General features: G+C 52.8%; 2 protein-coding genes across 3 annotated transcripts; one reads left to right on the forward strand and one right to left on the reverse strand.

The window, feature by feature from the left end:
- The first annotated feature begins 7,844 nt into the window (after positions 1-7,844).
- Positions 7,845-19,984, forward strand: XYLT2 (xylosyltransferase 2). Its single transcript, XM_064150452.1, has 11 exons — positions 7,845-8,046; positions 11,510-11,981; positions 12,440-12,615; positions 12,939-13,141; positions 14,333-14,413; positions 14,559-14,775; positions 15,194-15,370; positions 16,226-16,488; positions 16,597-16,792; positions 17,194-17,527; positions 17,867-19,984. Exons 1-11 carry the CDS (start codon positions 7,912-7,914, stop codon positions 18,187-18,189), a joined length of 2,577 nt encoding a protein of 858 aa, XP_064006522.1. The 5' UTR covers positions 7,845-7,911; the 3' UTR covers positions 18,190-19,984.
- A 3,209-nt stretch (positions 19,985-23,193) lies between these two features.
- Positions 23,194-26,555, reverse strand: MRPL27 (mitochondrial ribosomal protein L27). 2 transcript variants are annotated; one of them, XM_064150456.1, is made up of 4 exons: positions 26,473-26,555; positions 24,771-24,893; positions 24,063-24,130; positions 23,194-23,609 (listed from the first exon to the last, which is right to left on the reverse strand). In XM_064150456.1, the coding sequence occupies exons 1-4, from the start codon at positions 26,492-26,494 to the stop codon at positions 23,403-23,405; spliced, it is 420 nt and encodes a 139-aa protein (XP_064006526.1). In that variant the 5' UTR covers positions 26,495-26,555; the 3' UTR covers positions 23,194-23,402. The 2 variants fall into 2 exon arrangements, with proteins under 2 accessions (XP_064006526.1, XP_064006525.1); XM_064150455.1 differs by lacking the exon at positions 26,473-26,555 and adding an exon at positions 26,229-26,280.

Here is a 26,555-nt window from a genome sequence, read left to right on the forward strand (position 1 = left end):
CACAAGCCTCCTCTGCAGAGCCCTGCAGCCCCCTCCACACCTTCAATGGATTCCTGCAGACACTTAACAGATGCCTGACAGAGCTCCACAGACCCCTGCAGACCTTTACAAGATGCCTGCAGACACCTGCGGGCCCAGAACAGAAACCTCCACACACCTGCTGAATGCTACAGACACTTGCACACCCCTCCAGCCTCCTAGAGACCTCTAGGGACCCCTCCCGACCTTTCCATAGAGCCCTGCAGACCCCTGCATGTCTTTAACAGGCCCCTAGAGACCCCCACAGACCTCTACAGACTGCCAGAGAACCCTGCAGACCCCTACAGACACCTCGAGACCTTTGCAAGGCACCTCAAGACCTTCACAGCCTTTTGAGACACCTACAGCACCACACACACCTCTACCGACCCCTAACCACCTCCACAGACACCCAGAGAGCTCCACAGACTTCCAGAGAGCCCTCCAGGCCCCTAAGGGTGCCTACAGATGCCTCCAGACCCCCGCACACGTGCAGACAGCGCCGCAAAGGCTACTTACGGCAGCTGCGCTAAAACGCGTCTCAGATGCGGCGCCGCTGCCGAGCAACTCACCTGCCCAAACTCCTCTGCTGCGAGAGACAAAGAACGCAGCTCTGCCGGGGAACGCGGGAGGCTTCCCTCTGGCCCGAAACGCCCTGCCCGCCCGCCTGCCTGCCGCTCTGTGCTCGCCGCCATTCCGCTGCAGCCTGCTCAGCGCCACTGCCGCTCCCTGCGGCTCCGCCCGCGATGCTCCGCCCCGCTCCCACTGCCGCATGCGTCCGACTGCGGAGCCCGAGCGCCGGCCCGCCCCCCGAGCGCCGGCCCGCCCTCCCGAGCGCCGGCCCGCCCCCCGAGCGCCGGCCCGCCCCCCGAGCGCCGGCCCGCCCCCCGAGCGCCGGCCCGCCCCCCGAGCGCCGGCCCGCCCCCCGAGCGCCGGCCCGCCCCCCCTGCCTGCCGCCTTTAACTCCTCACTCCAATACTTACAAATCCAAACCAGTTCTCAGCTCTCCCTCCCACCTCTCACCTTCCCCTCCTCTCCTCCCCTCCCCTCCCCTCAGCTTTCAGCCACTTCAATCGTGCACGGCCTTTAGAGACGAGGCAGGAAAACGGGGGACCGCCGCGGCTGAGGAAATGCAGTGTGGACAAGCAAACACACGGTGGCAGCACTGAGCACCGGCGCCACACCGCAGCCGCTACACAACTGCAGTACCCACGAGCAAACACAGGAGGGCAGCACACACAACCGAGAGCGCCTCTGCGCCCGGCCCGGGGCTGCGCCTTCAGCCCAGCGCCGTTCTGCCTATTGCCTTTGCCAACAGCACACCGCACGCAAGGCACAGCCCACGCTCTGCCACTCCTACACACTCAGTTTATAGGGACAGCTCTCAACTCCAGCTGGGGCTACTCAGCACTTCCTTGATCTACTCTTGAGGGATTTATAGACAGCAGACGAGACACAGGGGGAGCTGCTGACACGAGAATTAAGGCCGTTTTGCAGGAGCTAGAGGAAAAACACAGCTCTTCTTCTCCTGGAGCACCTCCCACTAACGCAGTCTGCAGTGCGTTTTAATCCCCTCCAAGGACTCTCAGGCCCTTCAAACGTGCAGGGCTGCAAGCACCCTTGCAAGGGAGGCTGACCCACCCCTCACTCTGATGCATCATCACAGCCCACACACCCCACACATCAGGCAAGCAAAGACAGAGACAAGGACAGCTTACAGTAGACGTCCCCCAGGGTTTTCAATCCGGCCCGCAGGTATTTACAGACCCCCGCGCCGCTCCCCACGCCGGGTGGTGGGGGGAATCCAAGCAGCTACAGATGACTTTGTGCCACTTAATCTGCGCGCCGGCCTCCGCAGCCCCCAGGTACCGCCGGGACTGGGCTGGAACCAGCGCCTCGCCCGCGACCTGTCCCGCCACGGGGCGCCTCTCGGCTACGAACCGCGCCGCCGCCGCTGCTGCCGGAGATGTGTCCAGAGAAGGCGGATTTGTTTAGTGCAGTGAGTCTTTCAGGACCTACCCTTACACGAAGGATGGAAGAAATGGGGGACAATCTGAATCTGCCGTTGCAAAACTGCTCAAAAAACCTTTGCTACTTCTCGCTGGCCCTCGACGAAAGCCATGATGTTCGTGATTCTGCACAGCTGCTGATTGTCATGGGTGGGACAAACGACTCTTTCCAAGTCACAGAGGAGCTTGCTACGCTGAAAAGCACCGAAGGAACAACTACAGGAGAGGCTATCTCAGAGGAAGTTTGCCAAACTGTGAACGATTTGGAGCTGGACTGGGGTAAACTATTCAGTGTGACAGCTGATGGTGCTCCTCGCATGGGGGGGTCCGCGGAAGGAGTGGTTGCACGCATTAACAAAGAGATGGACAAACGCAGCCGTTCACATCCAATAGCCACACACTGCAGCATCCACCGACAAGCACTGGGTTGTAAATCACTGAAGCTGGACTCTGTCACGAAAACTGTGGATTCTTGTGTTAACTTCCTTAGAGCTCATGCACTACACCGCAGACAGTCTCAGCAATTTCTGTCTGAGCTAAATGTTGCCTATGAAGGTATTCTGTAACGCACAGAGGTCCGTTGGCTCAGTCGAGGGAGAGCTTTGAAGCGACTTTATGACTTAACTGCCACAGGTTTGTGATTTTATGCTTTCTAAAAACAAAGAAGTACCAGAGCTCAAAGTGCAGAATGGAAATGGCACCTTGTGTTTCTGACAGATGTGACAGAGCTGCTCAGCAATTTCAGTGTCCAGCTTCAAGGAAAGGGGAAGCTCATCTGTGATATGTATTCACATGTGAATGCATTTCAAGTCAAATTAGACCTGCTCATTAACCAAGTAAAGGAGGAAAACTTCTGCCACCTCCCCACAACTCCAAGCCTGTCGGCAGAAAAAACAGCAGCTGCATTCCCAAACAAAACATGTATGGATGTACTAAAAATGTTCTAAAGGGAGTTTCAAATTAGCTTTGAAGAGCTTGGTCTCCATGAACAGGACACACAGCTTTTCCAGAACCCATTTTCTGTTGACACTGAAACCGTTGATCCGATTTACCCAATGGAACTGGCCCAACTACAGACTTGTGACTCGCTGAAAGATGCATCCAAATCGAGCAGCCTTACTAATTTCTATGCACCTCTCCCCTCAGAGACATAGCATAAGCTCAGGAACCATGCACTCAAAATTGCAGCCATCCTTGGCAGCATCTATGTCTGTGAGCAGACTTTTTCCCAAGTGAAACATCTGAAATCTCCAATCCGATCCAGACTAACTGATGGATACTTGCACCGTTTGCTAGGACTAGCAGTGAGAAATATGGAACCTAACACTCATTAGCCAAAAGCAGGCCCATAGTTCACATTGAAATATTATTTGGTTTTGTTGATTGCAATTGTTCTTCATTTTAAATATTGCATTCTTTTTCCTGTTTTTTATGCACTACTACAAATAAAATATGCGCAGTGTGCAGAGGAATCAAGACGGTTGTTTTGTGCATGGACTGAGTTGGAGAAAAAATACATATTAAAGCTTAGGAAAAATGGTGCCTCTTAGTGAAGCTGGCATGGAGAGTTGGAAGGCTTGGAGAAGTGAGCTGCTCCCCTCTTGGGTGGCGCAGGGGGGGGAAGGAAGCGCCAAGAAGCGAGTTGAAAGGTCTGAGGTAGCTGAAGGTGATATGGGACCCCGCCCCTGAAGGGGCCAGGGCTCGCGCGATGCCGAGCGGCCCTGCACAGGGCGAGCTGGAGGGGTGGGGTGGAGCGGAGCAGGCAAACCCCTGCGTGTTTTTCCTTCCTGATGGGAATCCGCGGGCGGTGAAAACGCAGGCGGCTCCGGCCCTGCCGGTAGCCTCCCCTGGACCCGTAGATCCAGGCAGCGTTTTGGAGGTGGCGCCTCTCGGAAGCAGCGCCGTTTTACTCGGCGAGCTGATCGCCGTGGCGGCCATCCTCTTGCTGAGCGCAGACCCTCCCAATTCAGCGGATGAGCCGGCGGCTCTAGAAGAAACGGTCGTGCCTCAGTATCCCTTTTGTCCCAGCACAGGCAGCGTATAAGGGCAGGCTGAGACTGTAGACGGCGAGCCTGCTGGGGAAGATGCGGAGAGCGACGATGGGGATCCCCTTCCCCCGCAGCGACTCAGCCTTAACTTTACTGTGGCGGAACTGGCGGTACCGAGCATGGGAGGGGGTTGCCCTCGCTTCCCGCGCACTCCTGCTGGCTCTGCACAGAGTAGCCAGCCAGGACCAGCGGCAAAAGGCAATACGTCCCTGCGTATCCCTGCTGAGTTTCCAGCGGAGGCAGAAGCCGCAGCGGCAGCTCTGGTACCGAGCTCAAGCTGCAGAGCGAGCCGGAAGGGTGCCCTGGCGGTAGCGGCTCCTCTGGCCCATGAGGCAGTGGCGAGGATGGGCGCTCCTGGTCAGGCAGTGGCTGTTGTGAATGGCACTGATCCCGTTTTCTTCCCAATTCTGACACCTGCTTCTCGTCTACCACCAGATCCTCCTCCTTCACAGTTGTCTGTTGAGAAGGTGGAGGGAGAGGTGCTGGGAAAGGTTAAATAAAATTCGAGACGATTCTGTTTAGATTGGGGAAGGAAGATAAGGGCACGGACTGGTGGTGTGGCAGGTTCACTTCTGGTTATGCAGCGGAGGAATTGCAGGACGGTGCCCTCAGGGGTGGTGGATGGCCTGGTACAAGAGACGAGTAGAAGCATGGGAATTTCCTGGATACTGGAACTCATCTGTGATAGAGAGATGGAATTAATCTGTGATGAAGGGATCTTCACTCCTGCACGTGTGAGAAACAAACTGGAGCGACAGCTTGAAGAGAGGAAGTGAACTGGACTTAGTTGCCCCATCTGACTGCCCCAGGGGTGGAGATACGCCGTTTGAGAGGTAGACTGAGCCAGAGTGTGCTGAGAAGGACTCTAAGAGAATCTGCAATGAGTAATTCAGACTTTGCAGTGGGAGATTGCTTGGATGCACGGACTGCAAAGAGTTGAGAGAGAATGGACTGAAACTGTCCTTTATTTGATGTTGAGTGCTGCTGAGCACAATGCTGATGGAAACAGAGTTCCTTTATTTGTGAGAACGATTTGTTGGGAGAATTGTATGGGTGTTATGGGTGTTTTGGGTGGGGATACAACCTGTCCAAGGGGTGGTTATTTCTTCGTGGCGGAAGTCCAAGACATGTATGTTGGTCAATGCAGGAAGGTGGTAAGATCAAGTGTGTTCTGCAAAGAAGTTTTGATGTGGGCTAAAGGAGTTTGAGTATGTACAAGTTGTTCCTGATTTTTTTTCAGATAGTTGATGTCATCTGAGAAGTCCACTCGATGGGAAGAGTTGTGCCCAGGATCTGAGTGACAGATGCATTTGAAGGAAAGCACCAGAACGATGCAGGATTTGGATGGCACTGTTCACTATATAGAGAATCTGTGTCTAGTTAGATGAGTAGATTGATGAGCAGGAATTATGGGATTGAATATAGGGGTGGAATGTCCCAGGTTGAGGCTATAGGGTTAAAATTATTTTCTGGGGAACTAGAAGATTGTTATTCAATGCCATAATTCTGCTATCTCTTTACAGACTCACAACAAGGTCAGTTCATTCTCCTTTCCTCCTCCTCCTGCCCTGAGTGTGTGTCAGGAGCCAATTTATTGGGAAGACCATGCAAGCAGTAGGCCCCTTGGATGGCAGAGGCATTGGGGGGAAGGATTTGAGCACTGGGGAATGTAGATTTAGTTTTTTTGGGGATGGGGAAAACTTCAAGGGGGGTTGCCATGGTAACTGTTTTATAATGTCTATCGCTGTATTTCTCTCTCTCTAAATATAATTCTGTATTTTCTCTCCAATTTGATTTGAGAGTTTAATTTCTGTCATCTCTCTTTAAAAACTAGGACAGCAGCAAAGGGAAGGAGATCAGGAGGTTAGTGGGAGCACCAGGAGACCTGGAAGGGCAATGGGAGCACTGCCAGCTCTAAGGGAATTTGGAGTGACTGGGAGGGTCTGAGCGCCCACTGGAGCCACACTGGGAGCACGAGGAGGGACTGGGATTGCTAATTGTGTTACTGGGAGCACTAGGATGAGATTTTGGAGTTCCTGGAGACACTGCTGGCTCTGGAAGTACTGGGAAGGAATTTAGGAGCTACTGGGAGCAGCTGTTACACGCACACACATGGATTCACACACACACAGACACACATGCACATACACATGCATTCACATACACACAGATGCAAAGGCATACACATACACAAATACACAAGCATCCACACACATGCATACACACACAAACACATGCACACACGTGTGCATGCATACACACACATAGACACACATGCATGCACATGCACACAGGCACACACACATGCACACAACTGGGCACACGCACAGGCACACGCACACACGTACTCATACATTCATGGACACACATACACACACGTGCACACACACATGTAGATACACACACAGACATGCACATGAACGCACACAGATGCACACGCACCATGCACAGATACACAGCGCGCGTGCACGCACACACACAGATACGTGCACACACTGATATGCACACATGCGCGCACACATGCACACACACACGTCACATGCGTGCAAACACACTGATACGCACACCTGTGCGCACACATGCACACACACGTCACACACACCACACACGTGCACGCGCACACTGATACGCGCACACATGTGCACACACACACGTCACACATGTGCACACGCACACTGGTACGCGCACACACGTGCACACACATGTCACACACGCGCACACGCACACACACACACTGATACATGCACACACGCGCGCACACACACACGTCACACGCACACTGATACGCGCACACACATGCACACACACGTCACACGTCACACACGCGCACACGCACACTGATATGCACACACACATGTCACACACGCGTGCACACACACGCACGCACACGTCACACACGCGCACACTCACACTGATACGCACACACACATGCACATACACACACGTCACACACGCGCACATGCACACTGATACGCACACACGTGCACACACACACACACGTCACACACGCGCACACTCACACTGATACGCACACACACATGCACATACACACACGTCACACACGCGCACAGTCACACTGATACGCACACACACATGCACATACACACACATCACACACACGCACACGCGCACACGCACACTGATACGCACACACACATGCACATACACACACATCACACACGCGCACACGCACACTGATACGCACACACACATGCACATACACACACGTCACACACGTGCGCACGCACACACGCACACTGATACGCACACACGCGCGCACACACACACGTCACACACGCGCACACGCACACTGATACGCACACACACGCGCACACACACACACGTCACACACGCGCACACGCACACTGATGCGCACACACACGCGCACACACACACACACGTCACACACGCGCACGCGCGCACTGATACGCACACACACGCGCACACACACACACACGTCACACACGCGCACACGCACACTGATACGCACACACACGCGCACACACACACACACGTCACACACGCGCACACGCACACTGATACGCACACACACATGCACATACACACACGTCACACACGCGCACACGCACACTGATGCGCACACACACGCGCACACACACACACACGTCACACACGCGCACGCGCGCACTGATACGCACACACACGCGCACACACACACACACGTCACACACGCGCATCCACGCGCGCGTCCCGAGCGCACGCAGAGGAGCGCGCGCGTCCCACCCCCCCGGCGGGGCCCCGCCCCGCTGGAACGTGCACGCCGCAGGCGCGCGCCGGCACTGGCGGCTCTCTGCCGCGGTGGAGCTGCCGTGACGATGGTGGCCAGCGGGCGGGCGCGGAAGCTGGCGCGGCGGTACCGGGTGGCAGTAGTCACGGCCCTTGCAATACTCCTGCTCCAGGGACTCGTCCTCTGGACCTCCGCCGGCCTCGACGAGGAGGGGCCGGTCGAGGTAGTGCTGTGGGGCAGGCCGGACCGGCGTCCCCAGGCCCGCCGGTGGGGGCAAAAGGGATGGTGAGGGTACGGGGGGCAGCTGAGGGACGCAGACGGGATGATAAAGGGTGTATGAGACTGTTGGGAGCCATAAAGAGGTTGCGGAGAGACACAGGGACGGTGAAGGGCTGAGAGCAATGTGGGAGGCAGGACAGGTGGTAGGGGGCTTGAGGTGGGCAGAGGGCCGGGGTGGGGAGGGGGGTCGTAGGATAATGATGTGTGCTGGGAGGGGACTCTTGGATCGGGGTCTTTGGGGGAGCAGTGTCTAAAGAGCTGGTGTGTCCTCGTTGCTCCGGAACTGGGAGGGAACATGAAGGGGGTCTGTCGCCATCCCTCCCGGGGCGTCTCTGTGAGACTGGAGAGGCCCTTAGCTAGGACGGTGTCCTCTGAGTGAGTCGGGTCCCTGCAGGCCTCATACTGGTGGAGACTGGTGGCTGTGGGGCAGACAATGGGCAGTGGCCTGTGAGGGGGTCCATGTGAAGCACTGTGGGGTTACAGCACGTGGGAAGTGGACTTTGTGGCCCAGCAAGTGTCGGGGGAGGTCTGGCTCAGACCAGAGAGTGGTGGGGAGTTTGACAGGAGTCAGGCTTCTCTGTGTTTTGGGGGATGTTGTGGGAGGCTGGAGTCCGTGACACTCAAGCCAGAAAATATGAAAATGTAGGGAAGTTCAGGGATCTGTGGAGGGCATATACAGCAGCTCAGGAAGTTTGTAGCAGGTAATGTGTAGTAGGTCTGGGATATCCCAGTGGTGTGTCATCCAGTGCAGTCATCCACTGTCTTTATACCAAAACAGTGTGGGGAAACTGAGGCACTGGCTGGTGAAGATGTTTGCTCAAGGTCAGACATGGTCATCACTGAGAGCCCAGGCCTCTGGAGCATGTCACTGCCACCACAGCCCCTCATCTTGAGCAAGAGCCTTGTGCTCCTAGGGCTGTAGGGATTCGCCACAGACTGCAAACAAGCCCCAGGTGGTGAAGCAGCGTTTGATAGGGATGATATGCAGCAAGAGCTCTGAGTTTTGGGGAAACAAGCATGTGTTTAGCATGGTAGCTGTGACAGAAAGAAGCAGATGGCTGAGGTGAGAGGTGAGGAGCTCTTGAGGAACAAAAGCTTTTTCTCTCTATCCTGGGATGCTTCTCTGGTGTGGAGAGTGACACTCTGGTCAGCAGAACTTTCTACAGAGCTAGAAAGAATTCCCTGAGAACACCTTGCAGGAGGGATGGTCTCTAAGGCAACCACTCACTCAGCAGATTAATTCCCAGCCCCAGGTCTCCTCTTGCACCTTTGGGAACAGTCATGAGCAGCCTCGCGTGCTGCTGTACACCACCACTGAAATACAATCAGAGAATAAATGCATCAAGGAGAGGGGACATGGATTTGTCTATGATTCAAAGGCACTAGAGTTGTGTGAAGGCAGACTGATCTGGCAGATCTGGTGTGCTTGGCTGCCCCTTCTTTATAAAAATCATTTCACCACTCCTCTCTTCCCCTTCCCTGTGCAGTCTCCTGCACTACTTGTCCACTGTACTCTGTTCAGTCAGGCCTGCACTGGAAGTGTGCTGCAGGTAGATACCTGACCCATCTGGGGATAGTGGTGTCGTGTCAGGGCACCGAGGACAGGAGAAATGACTTCTCTGGCTGGTACCTGGAGTCATCTATGCATGTTGGGAGCCAGGAGAACTCCCAAAAGTCCTGTATATGAGTCTTAAATACAGCAGAGTAACACATCTGGAGCTGTTTCATGCCAGATTAGGGTGAAGAATCACTGCTGTGGTGCAGTAATTCGAAGCTATTGAGTTTGTTAACTGGCAGCTCTGGAAAGGCTGGTGATGTTTCTAATGACCACCCTATTGGGGAAGGCTGCTGGGTGTGTTCCTGTGCCTTGTAGAGGACAAGCAGGACTGTTACTGAGGGCGGGCATAGCACAGAGGCTATCCTCTGAGACAGGTGTGTTGGTGAATGGAGGCTTTTGAGTGGGGACAGTGAATCTCTTCCTACAGAAATGGGGATAAGCTCACAGAAAGGAATCACACCCTACTCCAGTGGTGCTCAACAGAGAGAACAGGTTTATAATTCTGGAACAGATGGTCCTGCATGGTGACAAGTGAATTGTCCGCTGCCTGTGACACCTGTCTGAGGGGAAGAGGCTCAGCTGATCATTGCTGATGCTAGCCTCCTGGCTTGGTCCCTTCCTTTTTAGCCACGATTTTCAGGCTGTACCACCATAGGATGGGTAGTTGAGAGACACTCGAGCAGGCAGATCTTGCCAGATGCTTTCTACCCATTAAATGGTGTGATTTCTTCTGGCCTTGATCATCCCAGCAGCTACACTCATGAGAGGACTTTGCAGGAAACTGATTTGGTGGTGTTTTTGTGAAGCATCTACCCATCCCTGGAAGATAACCACTGCCTACAGTAGTCCCTGATGTGCCTCATTTAGTGTCCAGCCCAGCAACTGGGCAGACATCTTTTTGAGAGCCTGGGAAGCCTGACTGGAACAGGCAACTGCTGTTGGTCAGGAGTGGGCTGGGAGCATACGACCCTGGCCCTGTGTGCACAACTTTCTGGGAAAGTGCTTTCCTATGAGCATGGCTCTTGCAGGCATTCAAACTTCCCAACCCTTCTGTCCCCAGGGCTGACTCATTTCTGTTCATCAGCTAGCCTGGCAGAGGTAACCAAGCATAATTAACTGCTCACTTCATACCACTGCTGGGTTCTGCAAGATGGTTTGTTAAGGGGATTTTTAGAGAAGCTGGTGGTCACAAAGCCTGTGCCAGCCCAGCGTGGGAGACTGGGGCCCAGGGAGGGGATCACAGGCAGGATCTAATTCAATACTTCTCCAGTGGTGCTTAGCCCCGGATAGTACAACTGCAGCCACCTGCAACCCTGCTTGGATTTACAGCATGGACATGACCTTCGTTTGACTCCTGTTAAAATAACCTCTTCCAGCCAGAGCATCCCTGTGCTTATATCCACTGTCTGAGGTGCCCCTGCTGATGCAGGACTCCGCAGAGTGGCTGGTGCAAACACAACTGACTCAGCAAAGGCCAAGATAAAAGGGTCTTTGCCTAAGGTGCCGTAGTGGTGGGGCCTGCAAATCAGTGTCTCCCTTGCTGACGTATATGCAACAGTGTCTGTGAGGGGGCGTAAGACCATGCAGGGAGGTGCTGTGGAGTGTTAATTTTGGGAGGGTTAGATGGCAGAGGGGTGGTGCAATGTCCTTTGCTGCATGATTACTGCTTTCAGAGCAAAGACTTGGACAACTGCTCGCTCATATTGCAGCACTGAGCTCCATGAGGACTGGGACCATCAAGCTCTGCGAACAGGGATGCCCCAGGAAGTGTGTTGGCAGAGCTAAGGGAAGGCAGGCCCAAGCTAATGCTGTCTGTCCTATTTTCTGCATCCATCTGCAAATGAAACAGGAACAGCAGAAAAAAAACAGGTTGCCTGAGAGCAGTGACAGCTCCAAGGACTCGGACAGCTCTGCCGGGCGTCGAGGCAGCACCAGCCGGAAGCATGGGCGATGGCGGGGACGGCTGGACAGCCCTGGGGCGCTGGTGTCCAAGGTGATGAGAGCCGTCACAGCAAGACACAGACCAGGGGGGAGGCTGCCAGCCGTACTGGACACCTCCAGCCACAGGAACCTGTCAGAGCTGCGCAGGGAGGCCCAGCTGGCCATCTTCCAGCAGGGTGACACAGGCAGTGTGGAGGGGGCTCCTCAACCCACTGAGAATAGTTTTACCCCAAAATGTGAAATCACAGGCAAAGATGCCCTCTCAGCACTGGCTCGGGCCAGCAGCAAGCAGTGCCAACAGGAGATCGCCAATGTGGTGTGTCAGCACCGGGCAGGCAACCTCATGCCCCAGTCTGTGCCTCGCCACTGCCAGCTCTCAGGTGAGTCCTGCTGGGAGGCTCCCAGTCATTCTGGCCATCAGGAATATTTCAGACAGGTGTGAGGGACACCTTCCTTATGTCACCAACTTGTCCCCAACCTGGTAAAAGCAGCCTCAACCTGTTAGGGATTCTGAGATTACCACTGCTGCTGTAATCCAGTCAAAACTACCAGCCTCCTTGAGGAGTGCCTGCAGAGGTCAGAGCCAGACCCAGCTGCATCTTCTGTTCGGTGGGCCAGAGAAGGACCCCCACCTCTTTACAAAGGTGGTCCTGTCAATTTAACACAAGGGCCTGCATGTGCCACTGTACACTGGCACTGCATCATAATGGGGTTTGCTCGAGGCTGAACTCTTCCCTGCTGTTCTCTGCCTTACTCAGGTCTTCCTAGTTAGTCAGGAGAGCAGGGTGGCAAATGCTAAGGTTGGGCATGGCTAACAGCACTCTCCCTCCCTGTGCAGGCAAGGTCAGCCCTGTCATCCAGTGGGACGAGAGCCAGCTGCAGCAGGTGCCCCCCAGCAAGCCTGTGCGCATTGCCTACATGCTGGTCGTACATGGCAGGGCCGTTCGCCAGCTGAAACGGCTCATCAAGGCTGTGTACCACCAGCAGCACTTCTTCTACATCCACGTTGACAAGGTGTGTGGTGGGGGCAAGAGGAGTGAGGGGTACTAGCAGATGCAGTCACTGGGACAGAGTACAGAGCTGGGTTGTGGGTGGCTAGTGGGTGGAGGAAGTCGCTAGGCAGGGGTTGTTTTTGCTGTTGATGGAGTTGTGACCCTTCCGGCCCAGTGTCTGCAACCTAACAAAACAGTCTCTATCGCCCTGCACAGGGCAGTCTTGTCTTGCTGCTTTCTTATCTGTTGAAGCTGTTTTAAGGGGTGATGTTCAGCTGGCAAGGACTACATGCACTCCCCAGGAAGATGAGCTCTCTCTTGAGCATGAGATTTGTTCCCTGGCAGCGCTCCAACTACCTTCATCGAGAGGCAGTGGAGCTGGCCCAGCACTACCCCAACATCCGTGTAACACCCTGGCGCATGGTGACCATCTGGGGAGGTGCCAGTCTGCTGAAGATGTACCTGCGTAGCATGAAGGACCTGCTGGAACTGGCTGAGTGGCCCTGGGACTTCTTCATCAACCTAAGTGCCACCGACTACCCCACGAGGTGAGGAACCTTGCAGGGGCAGTGGAGGATGATGGAGATGTTCATGCTGTGTGAGGCTGCAGCAGCAGGAGCTGGGAGAGGGGTGCAATCTCCAACCCTATCTTCATTCACGTGCTGGCAGTGATACTTCAGGGCCAGGCTGGTCCCATCTTTGGAGAGGTACTCAACCGGTACTGTGGAAGATGTTTTTTCTTTTTCCAGCAGTCCAGCTGTTGTAGAGAAATGCACATGTGAGGCATCAGGAGCAGGGACACCTTGCCTCTGTCGCCTCAGCAGCAGGTCATGGGCTTGATAAGCACCCACTGAGCAGCTTTAGGCACCTTGTATCTAATGACTCTTGCTATGTGAATGCTGACTGAGCTGATATATCCCAGGGGCCATGAGATTTAACAAGGCCAAGTGCAGGGTTCTGCACTTCGGCCACAATAACCCCAAGCAGCGCTATAGGCTGGGGACTGAGTGGCTGGAGAGCAGCCAGGAGGAAAGGGACCTGGGGGTACTGATAGATAGTAAGCTGAAGATGAGGCAGCAGTGTGCCCAGGTGGCCAAGAGAGCCAATGGCATCCTGGCCTGGATCAGGAACAGTGTGGCCAGTAGGACAAGGGAGGTTATTCTTCCCCTGTACTCAGCACTGGTCAGGCCACACCTTGAGTACTGTGTCCAGTTCTGGGCCCCTCAATTCAAGAAAGATGTTGAGGTACTGGAACATGTCCAGAGAAGGGCAACAAAGCTGGTGAGGGGCCTGGAACACAAATCCTATGAGGAGAGGTTGAGGGAACTGGGCCTGTTTAGCCTGGAGAAGAGGAGGCTCAGGGGTGATCTTATTGCTGTCTACAACTACCTGAAGGGACATTGTAGCCAGGTGGGGGTTGGCCTCTTCTCCCAGGTAACCAGCAATAGAACAAGGGGACACAGTCTCAAGTTGTGCCAGGGTAGGTATAGGCTGGATGTTAGGAAGAAGTTTTTCACAGAGAGATTTCCCATTGGAATGGGCTGCCCAGGGAGGTGGTGGAGGCACCGTCCCTGAGGGTCTTCAAGAAAAGACTGGATGAGGCACTCAGTGACATGGTCTAGTTGACTGGCTAGGGCTGGGTGATAGGTTGGACTCGATGATCTTGGAGGTCTCTTCCAACCTGGTTGATTCTATGATTCTATGATTCTATGATTAACGCTTCATAATTTGCACCTCAGGACCAACGAGGAGCTGGTGATGTTCCTGTCCAAATACCGAGATAAGAACTTCTTGAAGTCTCATGGGCGAGACAATGCCAGGTAATCCTAGATAAATCTGAGCTGGGGGAACACAAAAATGAGGGATTTCAGGAAAGAGCTGAAACAGTGGAGGCGGAGGGAATGTTCTAGATTTAACTGCATCCAGCAAAGTGAGTGACATTTCTGACTCTTCATCCCTGTCCAGGTTTATCAAGAAACAGGGCCTGGACCGCCTGTTCCACGAGTGTGACTCCCACATGTGGCGACTGGGTGAGCGCCACATCCCCGAGGGCATTGTGGTGGATGGTGGCTCCGATTGGTTCTCACTGACGCGAAGCTTTGTGGAGTATGTGGTCTACACTGATGACCAGCTGGTGTCCCAGCTGCGCCAGTTCTACACCTATACACTCCTGCCAGCTGAGGTGGGTGCTGGCTGCAGGGTTTAGACCAAATTTTCTTCCTGCTGTACTTAACATCTGTGTCCCATTTTGTCCCCACCCTGAGTAGCTGTGAAGAGTGTTGCTCGTTCTGCTCAGACAGCTTTGTGCCTCTCCTTTGTCTGGACCAAGGTATGAAAGAGGGCAGGGAGGAGCAGACATGCCAAGGGTAGTGTTTATATCCAGCCCAGCTTTCAGTCCAGACATCCCTCTGGGCCAGATAAGGACCAATGTGGGTGCACAGTCCCTTACATATTGCCCTGCACTGGGAACAGAGATAGGTTTCTATTCAGAAGCTATGAAGGTCTGTCGTGTTTCTCTGCAAGTGAGGGCTAGGGAGTCTTCATTAATGCCCTGTTCTTCATCCCCACCAAGTGTCCTGTCTCTTCTCTGCTGTACACAGTCCTTTTTCCACACGGTCCTGGAGAACAGTCACGCCTGTGACACTCTGGTTGACAACAACCTCCGCGTGACCAACTGGAACCGGAAGCTGGGCTGTAAGTGCCAATATAAACACATAGTCGACTGGTGTGGGTGCTCCCCAAATGACTTCAAACCCCAGGACTTCCTCCGGCTACAGGTGAAAAACGTCCTCCTTTATCCTGCTCTCTCTCCTCCTGCCTGTTTCTCTCCAAGTTGCCCTGCAGGTTGCAGTGCCAGCTGTTGTGCATGACCCTTGAATCTCATCCCAGCCCTGCAGGGACAGGAGCAGGATTGGTTCCTCAGCTGCCCTGGGGCTCATCACAGATGTGGCTGTAAACACAGGCAGAGGGATTACACTACGCTGTCTGTCATTCTTAGGAGCCAGTATTTTGCTTGCAGTGTTGCTCCTCTTTCCACACTTTCTCTCCTGTTCTCTCCCTGCAAATACCTTTTCAGTAAAATCACTTTGGAGCACTGTTCTCTTACGGCAGGTCAAAATGACCTGTGACAAACTGTCTGTGCTCTCAGTGCATGAGGATGTTTTGGGGAGGGAAGGTTGGGGGGAGATGCACCCAACCCCAAAAAAAGAAGTTAGCAGGATTTTTTAGCAGTCTCAGACTTGATTAGTGCAGGGCTCTGATCTTGAAGCTGTACCACATGGCCAGGGTTCTGCAGTGGCTCTCTAGAGTAGGAGCCCATCAGAACAGAAACTGCAGTGAAGGAGCTAGATTACACATGGCAGTTTCTGAGCCAGACATGGAGAGGCAGTGGGAGAGATGGAAGCCCATCTGCATTACCAGTGGGTGTACTGTGTACTCCTACTGACCCTGTCATAGAGGATCCCATGTAAAGGCTGGCTGTGCTTTGCTGATCCTTAGTCTGTGCCCTCAAAGCGGGCAGGATGGGTCCCAGCATGTTTCTTCCTGGTCTGTCTCCTTCCCAGCTGCCCCGCTTAGGTAAGAGGGCACACTGGGTGAAGCCAACACTGTTAGACATCCTTGTGCTCTTCCAGCAACTCTCCAGACCCACCTTCTTTGCCCGCAAATTTGAGTCGACAGTGAATCAGGAGGTGCTGGAGATCCTGGACACACACCTCTATGGCAGCTACCCCCCCAACACGCCAGCCTTGAAGGCATACTGGGAGAGCATCTACGACCGTGTCGATGGGCTCAATGGCCTCAGTGATGTCACGCTCACCTTTTACACTGCCTTCTCCAGGCTGGGGCTCCACAAAGCTGCATCCACACCGGCAGTGAAGGCAGACAAGCTCTGCAGGTGGGGTATTTATTGTGGGGCTAAAGCCAGGCTCTGAGTGGCAGCCTGCATCTCATACTGAGAGGATGCCAATGTTCAGATGCTCAACCTCTCTGTCTCTCTCTCCAGATTTGAGCCCCAGGGCTTCCCATCCAGTGTGCACTTATATTTCTATGACGACCATTTCCAGGGTTACCTGGTGATGCAGGAAGTGCAGAATTCAGCAACTGGGCAGACAGAGTTACTAGAGATGTGGATGATGCCCCAAGGAGCTCTGAAGCTGGCAGGTCATGGAGAGCAGGCAAACCGTTTACAAAACCTTGAGGTAAACAGAGTGAGTGTCTCTCACAATGCCTGCTTCCCTTATACACTGTGCTGCCCTTCCTTCTCTTCCCACCCTGCATGTTCTGGAGTAAGAGGGACATGGTGCTGCTGTTGTGTCTGAGAGCAAACCTTTGTCCAGGAGTTTGGCATCTATGTGTAACGTGAAGCTGATCAATGGGGAGATGCTGAGACTGTGGTGCCCAGCATCGGCAGAAGGCATCACACAGCTAAATTAGTTATGGCGTATTGAAGGCAGGCAGGAGAGCTGTGGAGGGTGGGGTGTGCATCACTATGGGCTCCAAAGTTTATGTTTTCCCTGGTTCAAGCAAGTGAAATACAAAACCTGAGCTGACATTGTCTGCCTGCCCGATCTCCCACTGCTTGTGCCTTCTGTCCCTCCAGGTGGGAACAGAGTGGGACCCAAAGGAAAGACTCTTCCGCAATTTTGGAGGTTTGATGGGTCCTTTCGATGAGCCAGTGGCCATGCAGAAGTGGTCACGAGGCCCCAACCTGACAGCCACAGTGGTGTGGATTGACCCCACCTACATCATTGCTGCCTCCTATGACATCACAGTAGATGCTGAGGCAGAGTTCACCCAGTACAAGCCCCCCCTCAATCATCCCCTGCGCCCTGGCATCTGGACCATCCGCCTCCTCCAGTTCTGGGAGCCTCTGGGGGAGAGCCAGTTCCTGGTGGTGCCCCAGACCTTCAACCGCAAGCAACCTCTCAGGAAAGGTGAGGGTGCTCTGGATTCTGAGGCTGGGTTGGAGGCTTTCCCTGTGGGCAGTCAACACTTTCCTCTGGGCATGACCTGATGATAAGGCAAAAGTCATCCTTACCTGCTGGTGTCACCTTCCCATGTATGTTCTAAAACCACTGGACAGCTGTGGAGAGCCCATTTGTGGGTTGGTTAGGTCATCCTGCAGCAGCACTCCGCTCCTTGACTGGAGAAGAGTTGGGATTGCAAAGGGACAGAGTGCTAAGCTCCACTGTGAGAGTGGTGGTGGAACTGCCAGCCTGCTAATATGCTGTTGTGCTACTGATCCCCTCTCTCTTCTTCCCTGTGCTGCCCAGATGACAGCAATTGGCTGCATGGTGGTCCCCCCCGCAACGAGTACATGGAGCAGAATTTCCAGGGCCTGGGAGGGATTCTCAACCTGCCACGCTCTGAAGAGGCAGAGGAGGATGCTGTGCAGAAGGCTCAGCTGACGGGCAAGGAGCTGGAGGACTGGGTGGACAATGCCATTGGCACCTTCTGGTCCGTGGCAGATGTCTGCATGGGCAGCCCCTCTGCTTGCACCTCCCTGCAGACCTGCAGCAAAACCTCCTGGAGCTCCCTCTCCCCAGACCCCAAGTCAGAACTGGGGCCTGTCAAACCTGATGGGCGGCTGAGGTAGCAGAGGCAGCCAGTGGGGTGGCAGCAGCCTTGGGAGCAAGGAATATCCCCTGTCTCCAGCATGGAGGTGTCTCTGGACTACATCACCCCGTGACCTTTGCAGCATAATCAACCAAGGAAGAGAGAACAGGAATCCAGGCTGAGTAAAACCTTCCATGGGGTATTTGGGCAGAGGGGGAGATGGGAGTTTAGTTTTTGCCCCCCTCTCCCAAAAACGGGCATTTGCTGGCCAGACAGAGCATGCTGGGGTGTCTAGCACTGTGGAGTCATGGAAGGAGATGTACATTTGTTACTTCAGGCCCTAGAGCCTTGGGAAGGAGTAATGGGGAGGGAGGTAAGGCTGGTGGATAGGTGGGTTCTGGAGCAGCTTGGCGTCATGCTGAGTCTTGGGCTGGATCTCTGAAGAGCTAGGCCCTGTATTGCTGATGGATCCATAGGATGGCTGGCAGAGGGCACTAGGGATAGGCAGAAGCAGAATGGGTCGAAGCCTGCTGTATGCAGAGAGCTGCTAGTGGCCCGGGACCTGCATCTCCTCCCTTCTGCCCCAGCCCGTTAGTTTGTATTTTATAAATATATAGAGAAATATATATGATGCAAAGTGCAATAGAGACAAGGCCCCGCAGTGGCCGGGAAGTCCTTGTGTCTCCATCTCCCCTCAGACTGTAATGTACTTTGTTCTCTTGGTGTCCTGGCACTACAGGACAAGGTGCTGGGTCGTTTACAGTTTTTTAATTAACGTTATTACTGGTTTACTCTTTCTCCATTTCTCACTGGGGGCTGCTGGGCAGCTGCACCCTCCTGTCTTAAGGCAGGGTTGGTTGTGGGGTGCTGCGGGCCCCCTGAGGCAGATGCCCAACTGTGCCAAATGTTTGGAGCTGCCCATGCGTGGTGTTCAACAGCAAGTGAAGGAGCGCATGGTTAATGAATCAAGTCCAGCAGCCTGCTGTACACCCTTCCACGTCTGTCTCAACCTCAGCAAAGGGACACTTCAGTCCCCTGCAAAAATGTCATCACAGGGCTGCTGTCCTGCTACAGATGAGACAGAAGTTTGCAATGCTCAGTTGGATGCCCTGTGCCATGCCCCTTTGCACAACCTTTTCTCCCATGCTGGCAGAAGTTCCTGGAGTCTGCTGTACTTTTCTAGCCAAGAAGCAAAGAGACAAGACAGCGGTCTGCATGTCTCCATATGCTCTTTGCTGTTTCTGCTTCCACCTCCCCAGCTCCAGAGGAAAGAAATACCATCTTGTCTGGGAAAAGGGTGCAGCAGAGCATCCCCCTTCCTCACCATCCTCCAGTACTGCATCAAGACATATGGATTTGGTTTTCACACTTGGAAAATGCTTCAGATCTCACCTGCAGCCTGGGAAAGGGGAATTGCCCCTTTGCAGGGCTGGGGCAGGGGAACTGATGAAGATTAGCTGGATCCTGTCAAGGCAGGAGCTGGTGACTGGGAGCCTTGGCCAGTTGGGTTTTGCTATCTCTAAAGCTATGTGCCATCCGTCATCTTCCTCTAAAGCCTTGGCGTTCCCAAAGGACATTGGTGCTGCAGATGTGTTGTGAAACAGCACATGGAGACCTGGATATGGAAGGGCACATACCTGCTGGCATCTCAGCCCATCCATCATGTGCCCACTCCCTCAGAGAGTGCATTCTGGGGCTACGGAGGAATGCAGGGTGAGAGGGACTGTGCAGGGTCTGGTCTCACTCTAGGGGAGCGTGCCAAAAGTTGTCAGAAGCATTATGTAAAGTTGTCTTAAATATGAAACATCACCACAAATATATCTCTGTCTCCATGGTGTGGTGTGTTGGGTTTTTGCAGCATGTGCTGGAAGGGGCAGAGAGAGCTTTGTCATGTCCAGGTTCATTCAGGGCACCCGTGGCCAAAGGGTGAGTGGCCAAAGGGTGAGTGCCCAAGGCTGGAGCTGAGACCTCTCGTGTTTTGACCACTGAGTGGCGAGAGCTGTCCTCTGCTTTCCTATGCAGATGTCGGACCTGGCAGCAAGCGGCCTGCAGGCATTGGCTGGCCGGGTCACTTGCGTTGATGTAGCACCTAAAGGTAAAGTGTTAATTAACTAACGAACGGGTAGCTCCCTGCGCCTGCAGGGCTGGAGCGCAGGGTGGGGGCTGGGAGCTTCCCTCAACCCAGCCCATCTTTTCCTCCCCGGGAGCGGGGCAGGGTGGGAGCAGTTCTCTGCCCGGTGCCATGAGGCAGAGGAAGGGCACTGAGCCTGCTCGCAGTTCCCGACCGCCGCTCGGCTGGCACAGCGGCGCTTCGGTATCCGCGGCGAGGGGCTGAGGCACCCGCGGACAAGCTGGGCTGGCCTTGTGTGTCTCTACCGGGTGTCGCTGGTCTCCGGAGGGGATAGGACGGAGTCCGCCCGTCGCGAGGTCCGAATCGGAGCCGCGTTTTCAGGGTGGCTGCACCCTCTCACCTTGGGGTCCGTCATGTCGCCACAGCAGCTCCCAGCACCGTCTTCCACCCGGCAAAGATAACCAGTGCCGCCTGCGGCCAAAGGGGGGCAGCGCTGAGGCCAACGGAGTCGGCAAGAAGGTATTGCTCTGGTCCCGCCTGGCAGGGTCCCGCCTTGGCGGCCGATGGATCGCAGGCGAGTGTTGCCAGTGGCGGAATGGCGCATCCCGGCGAGTGCTCGGCGCACACGGCAGCCACCGGCGAGGCCATGGACAGCAATGTCCCGGCTGTTGTCATCGATGCAAGTGAGCGGCGGGCAGGGGCTCCGGCGGAGCGGCCGCCTTGCTGGACCAGCTTCTGCCCCTTTTTCCTGGAGCGGCCTCGGACTGTGCCGACGAGATTTTTTCCTGCGCCCTAGGGGTAGCCCTGTCCTCCTCCAAGACCCCGCTGGCTCCTGGGGCTGTGGCCTGGAGCGGAGCCACGGGAGAGCGTGCTGGATGGGATCAACGGATTTGGGACGCTGGAGCAAGACACAAAGCCAAGGGGCTTTGTAATTTTCTGGGGCTGGCTTTCATTTGGGGAAGCTGGTGACATAAAAAGAGCAGCATCTTCAGCCACTGCTGCCACTGTGGTGGTGGCAGCTGCCTGAGGAAAGCTCACTCTCCAAAGCTACAGGGACAGCTACTGAGAGGAGGGCTTGCAGGTACTGCTCCAGAGTGCCTCGGAAAAGAGGGGAGAGCCATCTTCAGCTAGCAGAGGATGGAGAGGTTTGTGCTGTGAAAGGCCAATCTGATGGTTCTTCACAGACTGGGAAGTCTCATGCAGAAATCACAGCAGGACTGGGCTGCACTGCTGCTGTCCTTTGCCTGCTTCGTTGTCTCTGCTTCCCCACCCCCCGCGCTTCCTCTCTGCCTCCTGTCCATGGCACATATGGAAGAAAGGGCTCAAACGTTGTGCTTTTCACCCAACAGAGCTGCTCACTGAGGCAGTGCAGGATGCAGAGCCTTCACTGTTGTTTGGCCTGGTTCTCCATGGGTGGTGAAAGGAGAAGGCATGTTGTCTTTCACAAAGGGCTGTATGGGCAGATGGATGTGGATGCAAAGAACTATATAGGAAGGGAATGCATATAGGATGTATTAGAAAAAGTGAAGGGGTTGTGGTGGTGTGAGGCAGCTTTCAAACGGTTCCTTGGTTGTTAAGAGCAAAAGTAATTCTGCCAAGTATGTCCTGTAGCAGCATCCCAAGAGACTCCTGTTGAAGTCAGACATCACTGACTAAAGAACATTAAAAAAATGAAACTCTGAGTGCAAAAGGTTCACTAATTCACCTGGATTTTGTTCCCTTAAAAAACTTCACCCTGTGTTTGGAGCTGTTAACTAACCATACCAGCCCTGAAAACAGAATACTGAGGGCTCAGCAGAGTAAATCCCTGAAGATGAAACAGTTGAGGAACTGTAATGGGATCTCTTCCACAACATCCTTGTGCCACTCCTGTCACTAGATCTGAAGACAAAGCTAGTCCAGCTCTGCCAAAATAAGCATTAACAGCCCTGAACTTTCTCACTGCTGTTGCCCAGTGAGACTTGCTACCATAATCAGGTTAGAAAACCTGGCTTGTAGGTGCTTTTATAAACCCCAGCCATTAACTCTTGGTCAAGGGAAAGTGAACAAGGTCTTTTTTAACAGAAATCACACCTTTCCTGGCATTGAGACTAGTAACAAATCCTTGCAGGGGAACAGGGAAGAGCAGGGACCTGGGACAGTACGGGGAATGTGGCCAGGGGGAATGTGCTCCTCCAGTGGATTTGCCATGCTGCAAACCAGTGCTAAATGCTGATCTTCCAGGGAACTGCAGGGATTTAATTTCATGCCGATAATGGGTGCAAGCCTTGTCACCTGCTCTGTGAGAAGAGCAGGGTCATCTCCTGGGAATTTCTCATCAGTTCTAATGCTCTTCCTCTCTCCTCCATAGATGGTGCCTCCCTACGAGCATGCTTTAAGGCATCCTTCAGCTTTCTCAGGAACGGTATTGGAGATCTTGGACAGAAGTAGCATGCCAGACTCTTTCCAGGCCCACTTTGTCCAGCTGTCCTCTGCAGAGCAGTCCAGAAAAAAAATCAACACTGCTATCCTTACACTACTAACTTTGATACCGGTTTTCTACTTCCGAGACAATGTTTCATATAATTTACAAACTTGTAGATAAAATGAGATCAATTTGGCCACATGGCATTTGAGCCCCTTCTGTGAGCAACAGAAGATCAAAAATACCACAGAATGACCTGGGGAATGCAAAAGGGTAAAGTCTTCTGGATTACGGCTTTGATATGCTTCTAGCTGCTGAGCTTCCAATACCACCCCAAGCCTGTGCATTTTACATGGCACTTTAAAATCAGCCATGAGTTAGCTTTACAAGTGTGAACTTGCCTCATGGTTAATAAATGGAATACTTTCAGATATCTGAGTTTTATCATCGAGATGAGTTTGACAGAAGGAGAAATATACCTTCCTCGAACACAGTTAGGTATAAGTGAAAAAGGATCTGTCCTCTTCTGCAGTATTCAGAAGTAACACATTCTGTGAGCAGGCAAGACCTTTAGTAGCCCCCGCAGCATTTATTACACACGCTTACAAAAGCCATCAGGTGATTCCAGTGCTTGGACACTGCCCACACATGCTTTGGGAGCAACAAAAGTCCTAAACTATCTCCAGAGCCAGAATACTCACATCTTTGGCTGACAGTCCATATGGAGTGGCCTGTCCCAGCTGCTCTTTCCTGTCCATCCCTACATCATACAGGCAGATCAGAGCATGGTGACCAGTTTAAAGCTTCCTACTTCTGTGGTAGGGATAACACTGATAAAGGTTTTATAGAGAATTGCTCCTTTGGGTAGCCGGCAGATCAATTCCCTGCTCTCACTGCTGCGGGGTGGAGGTATGTAGACCTCTTTGGTGTATCTCACGATCCCGTCCTCCAGGGCATAAAGCGTCTTGTTACGGCCCATCCCCACCTGGAAAAAGAGTGCTGTTAGAAATGAATCGCTGGAGGTCCACCACTAAAGCAGATCTGAGTGTTAGTCTGCCTCCTCTGATAGTGGATTCAACTGCATCTCTTGCTTTGTATTTCAAAACAAAAGAAACCCACGCAGCTTCCTTCCAGCCATTAGCATGCTATGGTGCTCCTTACAGTTTCACTCTGAAGCACAAGTGCCCGGATGGGTTCCAGAAGTGTTTGGGAACATCTGTAGCTTTCAGACCTTTCCTGAGTCATGTCAGCAGAATTGTGACTCTGACCAGGTGCTCTGACTATTAAATACCAGAAAATTAAATCCAGTTTCAGGATTATATAGAATATAGGAAACCGCGTTAAGAAGGACATTGAATGAGCAGAGGCACTGAGTACAGGAGCCTGTTGAGGGCCACTGTTTTTTTCAGAACCTAGGAAGAGATACAAAACAACTTACGTGAGCCCCTGGATGCCAGCGTATCAACCTCTGTGTAGCCAAAATGTTGCCTGCATGCACAAATGCACCTGCAACACAGTAACAGAGTCAGAATGCAGAGAAAAGGAGGTACCTGAAGCCCTGGCTCCAGGACTTCAAAAAGTCAGCTTTCTGTAGGAATTTTCTAGGGAAAGATTACATCAAATGCTAAAAGCATCTAATGAAAAACAGTTATGAAATAAAAAGATTTACTATGACAAAAAAAAAAAAACAATTCTAGTCTTTGAATAGATTACTTCTAGGGTATAAGGCATTTTCTGTTTGTTGAAAGCACTTGATTTATTACCTTTTATGTTGGTATGCTTTAATCAGCAAAGATAATAATTACTGAGCACTCTGCTGCAAGAAATTGTGCTTTGACTTCTGCTAAGCCTCATAATCATCTCCTTGGTAAACACTGAAAATACCCAGCTTTCTGACACAGCATGGGAGAAAGTGGACTTCATTCAAGTGTCCCACAGGCAGTCTGGAGGAGACTAACTCCCTGGTCCTCCAGCTGACTGCACTTGATCATGAGGTTTCACGGAATCTGCCCTCTTTCTCTCGGAATCCCACCCTGGCCACCTCTTACTGAAATGTGCAACAACTGACACCTGAACCAATGAAGAAGCTGACGAGAATTCAGTGAAGTGCAAACACGACTTGGCAGACACTCAGACCAAGACCTACCTTCTACCTTTTTGAATCCATAGCGCTTCCCAGGACTGCGGCCACCTAAATTTTTCGAGCTGCCCCCAGTTTTCTTAGAAGCACATCTGATGGCGACCAGGCTTATTTGAGGAATAGTAAGAACTGGGTTGGGAGCAAGAACGACATCAGTTGAAAAACACTAACACACGCTTTCTTTTTTTCAGTTGTAAAGCACGCCAGTTAAGACAGACTTTAAAACTACAGACAAAAGAAAGCTTTGAGGGAAAAAATTTCCCAAATAAACTACAATTAGACCACCACGGACTAAGTCCTCTGCAAAGCGGCTACATCTTAAACACTGCTGCTGCCCAAGGAGGGAATAACCTCTTAGCAACAATGTTAAAGCACAAACACAAATTCCTGTTTCAGCGAGACCTTGTAAAACACTGTACAGAGATTACCGGTTGCTGTGGATTTGCCTTAAAACAGCTGAAAAAGGCAAGCTGGGATCTGTTTCAGCTCCCCTTTCCCTTGAATAGTATTCACAGTCATGTTTTGAGAAGACTTCAACTCATGACAATATATAAGCAAATTACGGCTATCCTGAATGTACTAGTTGAAGCATTTTGTGCAAGTCTTTGAGTTGGGATCAGGACAAGCCAAGGAATAAAAAAACAGTTGTTATAGACACTGATCTTCTCTGGAACACCAAATATTAGTCACAGCACAAACTTTTTCCTTAAACAACAAGAGACATTGACAGGAAACATTTTTTTCTTATAAAGAAACCCAACCTCCTCATAAAGTTCTCTCTCTTGAAAATTAAGATATAATTAGTTATTTTAAGACATCTCTAAAATTAGTTTAGAAGGGAAATCCAGTTTTCCTGGATCACTCTATTTAGCCTCTTAAACAGCAGATTAGTTCCAAAGAGTCGTTATTGTAAAAGTCTTGTTTTCCTAACCTGAGTAAAACCACTGGATTAATTTACTAACTAAAGCAGCAGAGATACTCAGCGAGCTAGATACAGTGTTCTGAAAAGGGTAATTGCTCTTCAAAGAGCCAATAGTTTCAGAAGATTTCCCATTGAGTTAAAGGCTCTGACAAACAGTGGGGAAGTAGGCAAAGATGAACAGGAGCTACAGTTTCATATATGCAAATTTGACAAAGTTATGGCCCAATTCATGCTTATGTTAAAAAAAAAATCGCCCCGGTTTGATGCCAGGGTTACACTTTGCAGAGCATGACAGCACACCGCTAACAAAAACACTAACTTCAAAGAACCAGATACGAGGAAAAGTGATTCTCTAGAAAAGACGGAGAGAGCTCCAACTTGAGTGAAGTCACACTGGAAACCAGTGGGAAACTGGCGCCTCCTCAGAGGAGCAGTGAGGATATTCCTGCCTGTGACACTTCCAGGTTTAAACTAAAGGCTTTTCAAGGCCCCAGACTAGTGGAGAGCAGAACTGTTCCCTGTTTGGTCTCTATCTAATGCACCTGACTGCGGCTTTCCCACAGGCCCTTTTTTCACCATGGGGCAGTCCCCGCTCCCGACGACTTTCGAGTCCGGAAGGGATAACGCCCTCAGCGCCTCAGAACGGACCCCGCTTTCAGCACGCTGCGCTACGAAACAGCTTCTCGCGCGAGTAACCCCGCTAGACAGTAACGCCGGGGCTGAAACTCGTCCATGCCCCCACAGCACGGCCTCGGCCGCAGGCCTCCCCGGAGCGCCCCCACTCACAGGCCCGCAGCGCCGCCGCCATGATCCTCGCCCCCTCCCCTTCCGGTGGGGAACCAATGGCCGCCCGGCGCGCGCGGCTGGGC

This window comes from Pogoniulus pusillus, chromosome 11, assembly GCF_015220805.1.
Source record: "Pogoniulus pusillus isolate bPogPus1 chromosome 11, bPogPus1.pri, whole genome shotgun sequence".
NCBI lineage: Eukaryota > Metazoa > Chordata > Aves > Piciformes > Lybiidae > Pogoniulus > Pogoniulus pusillus.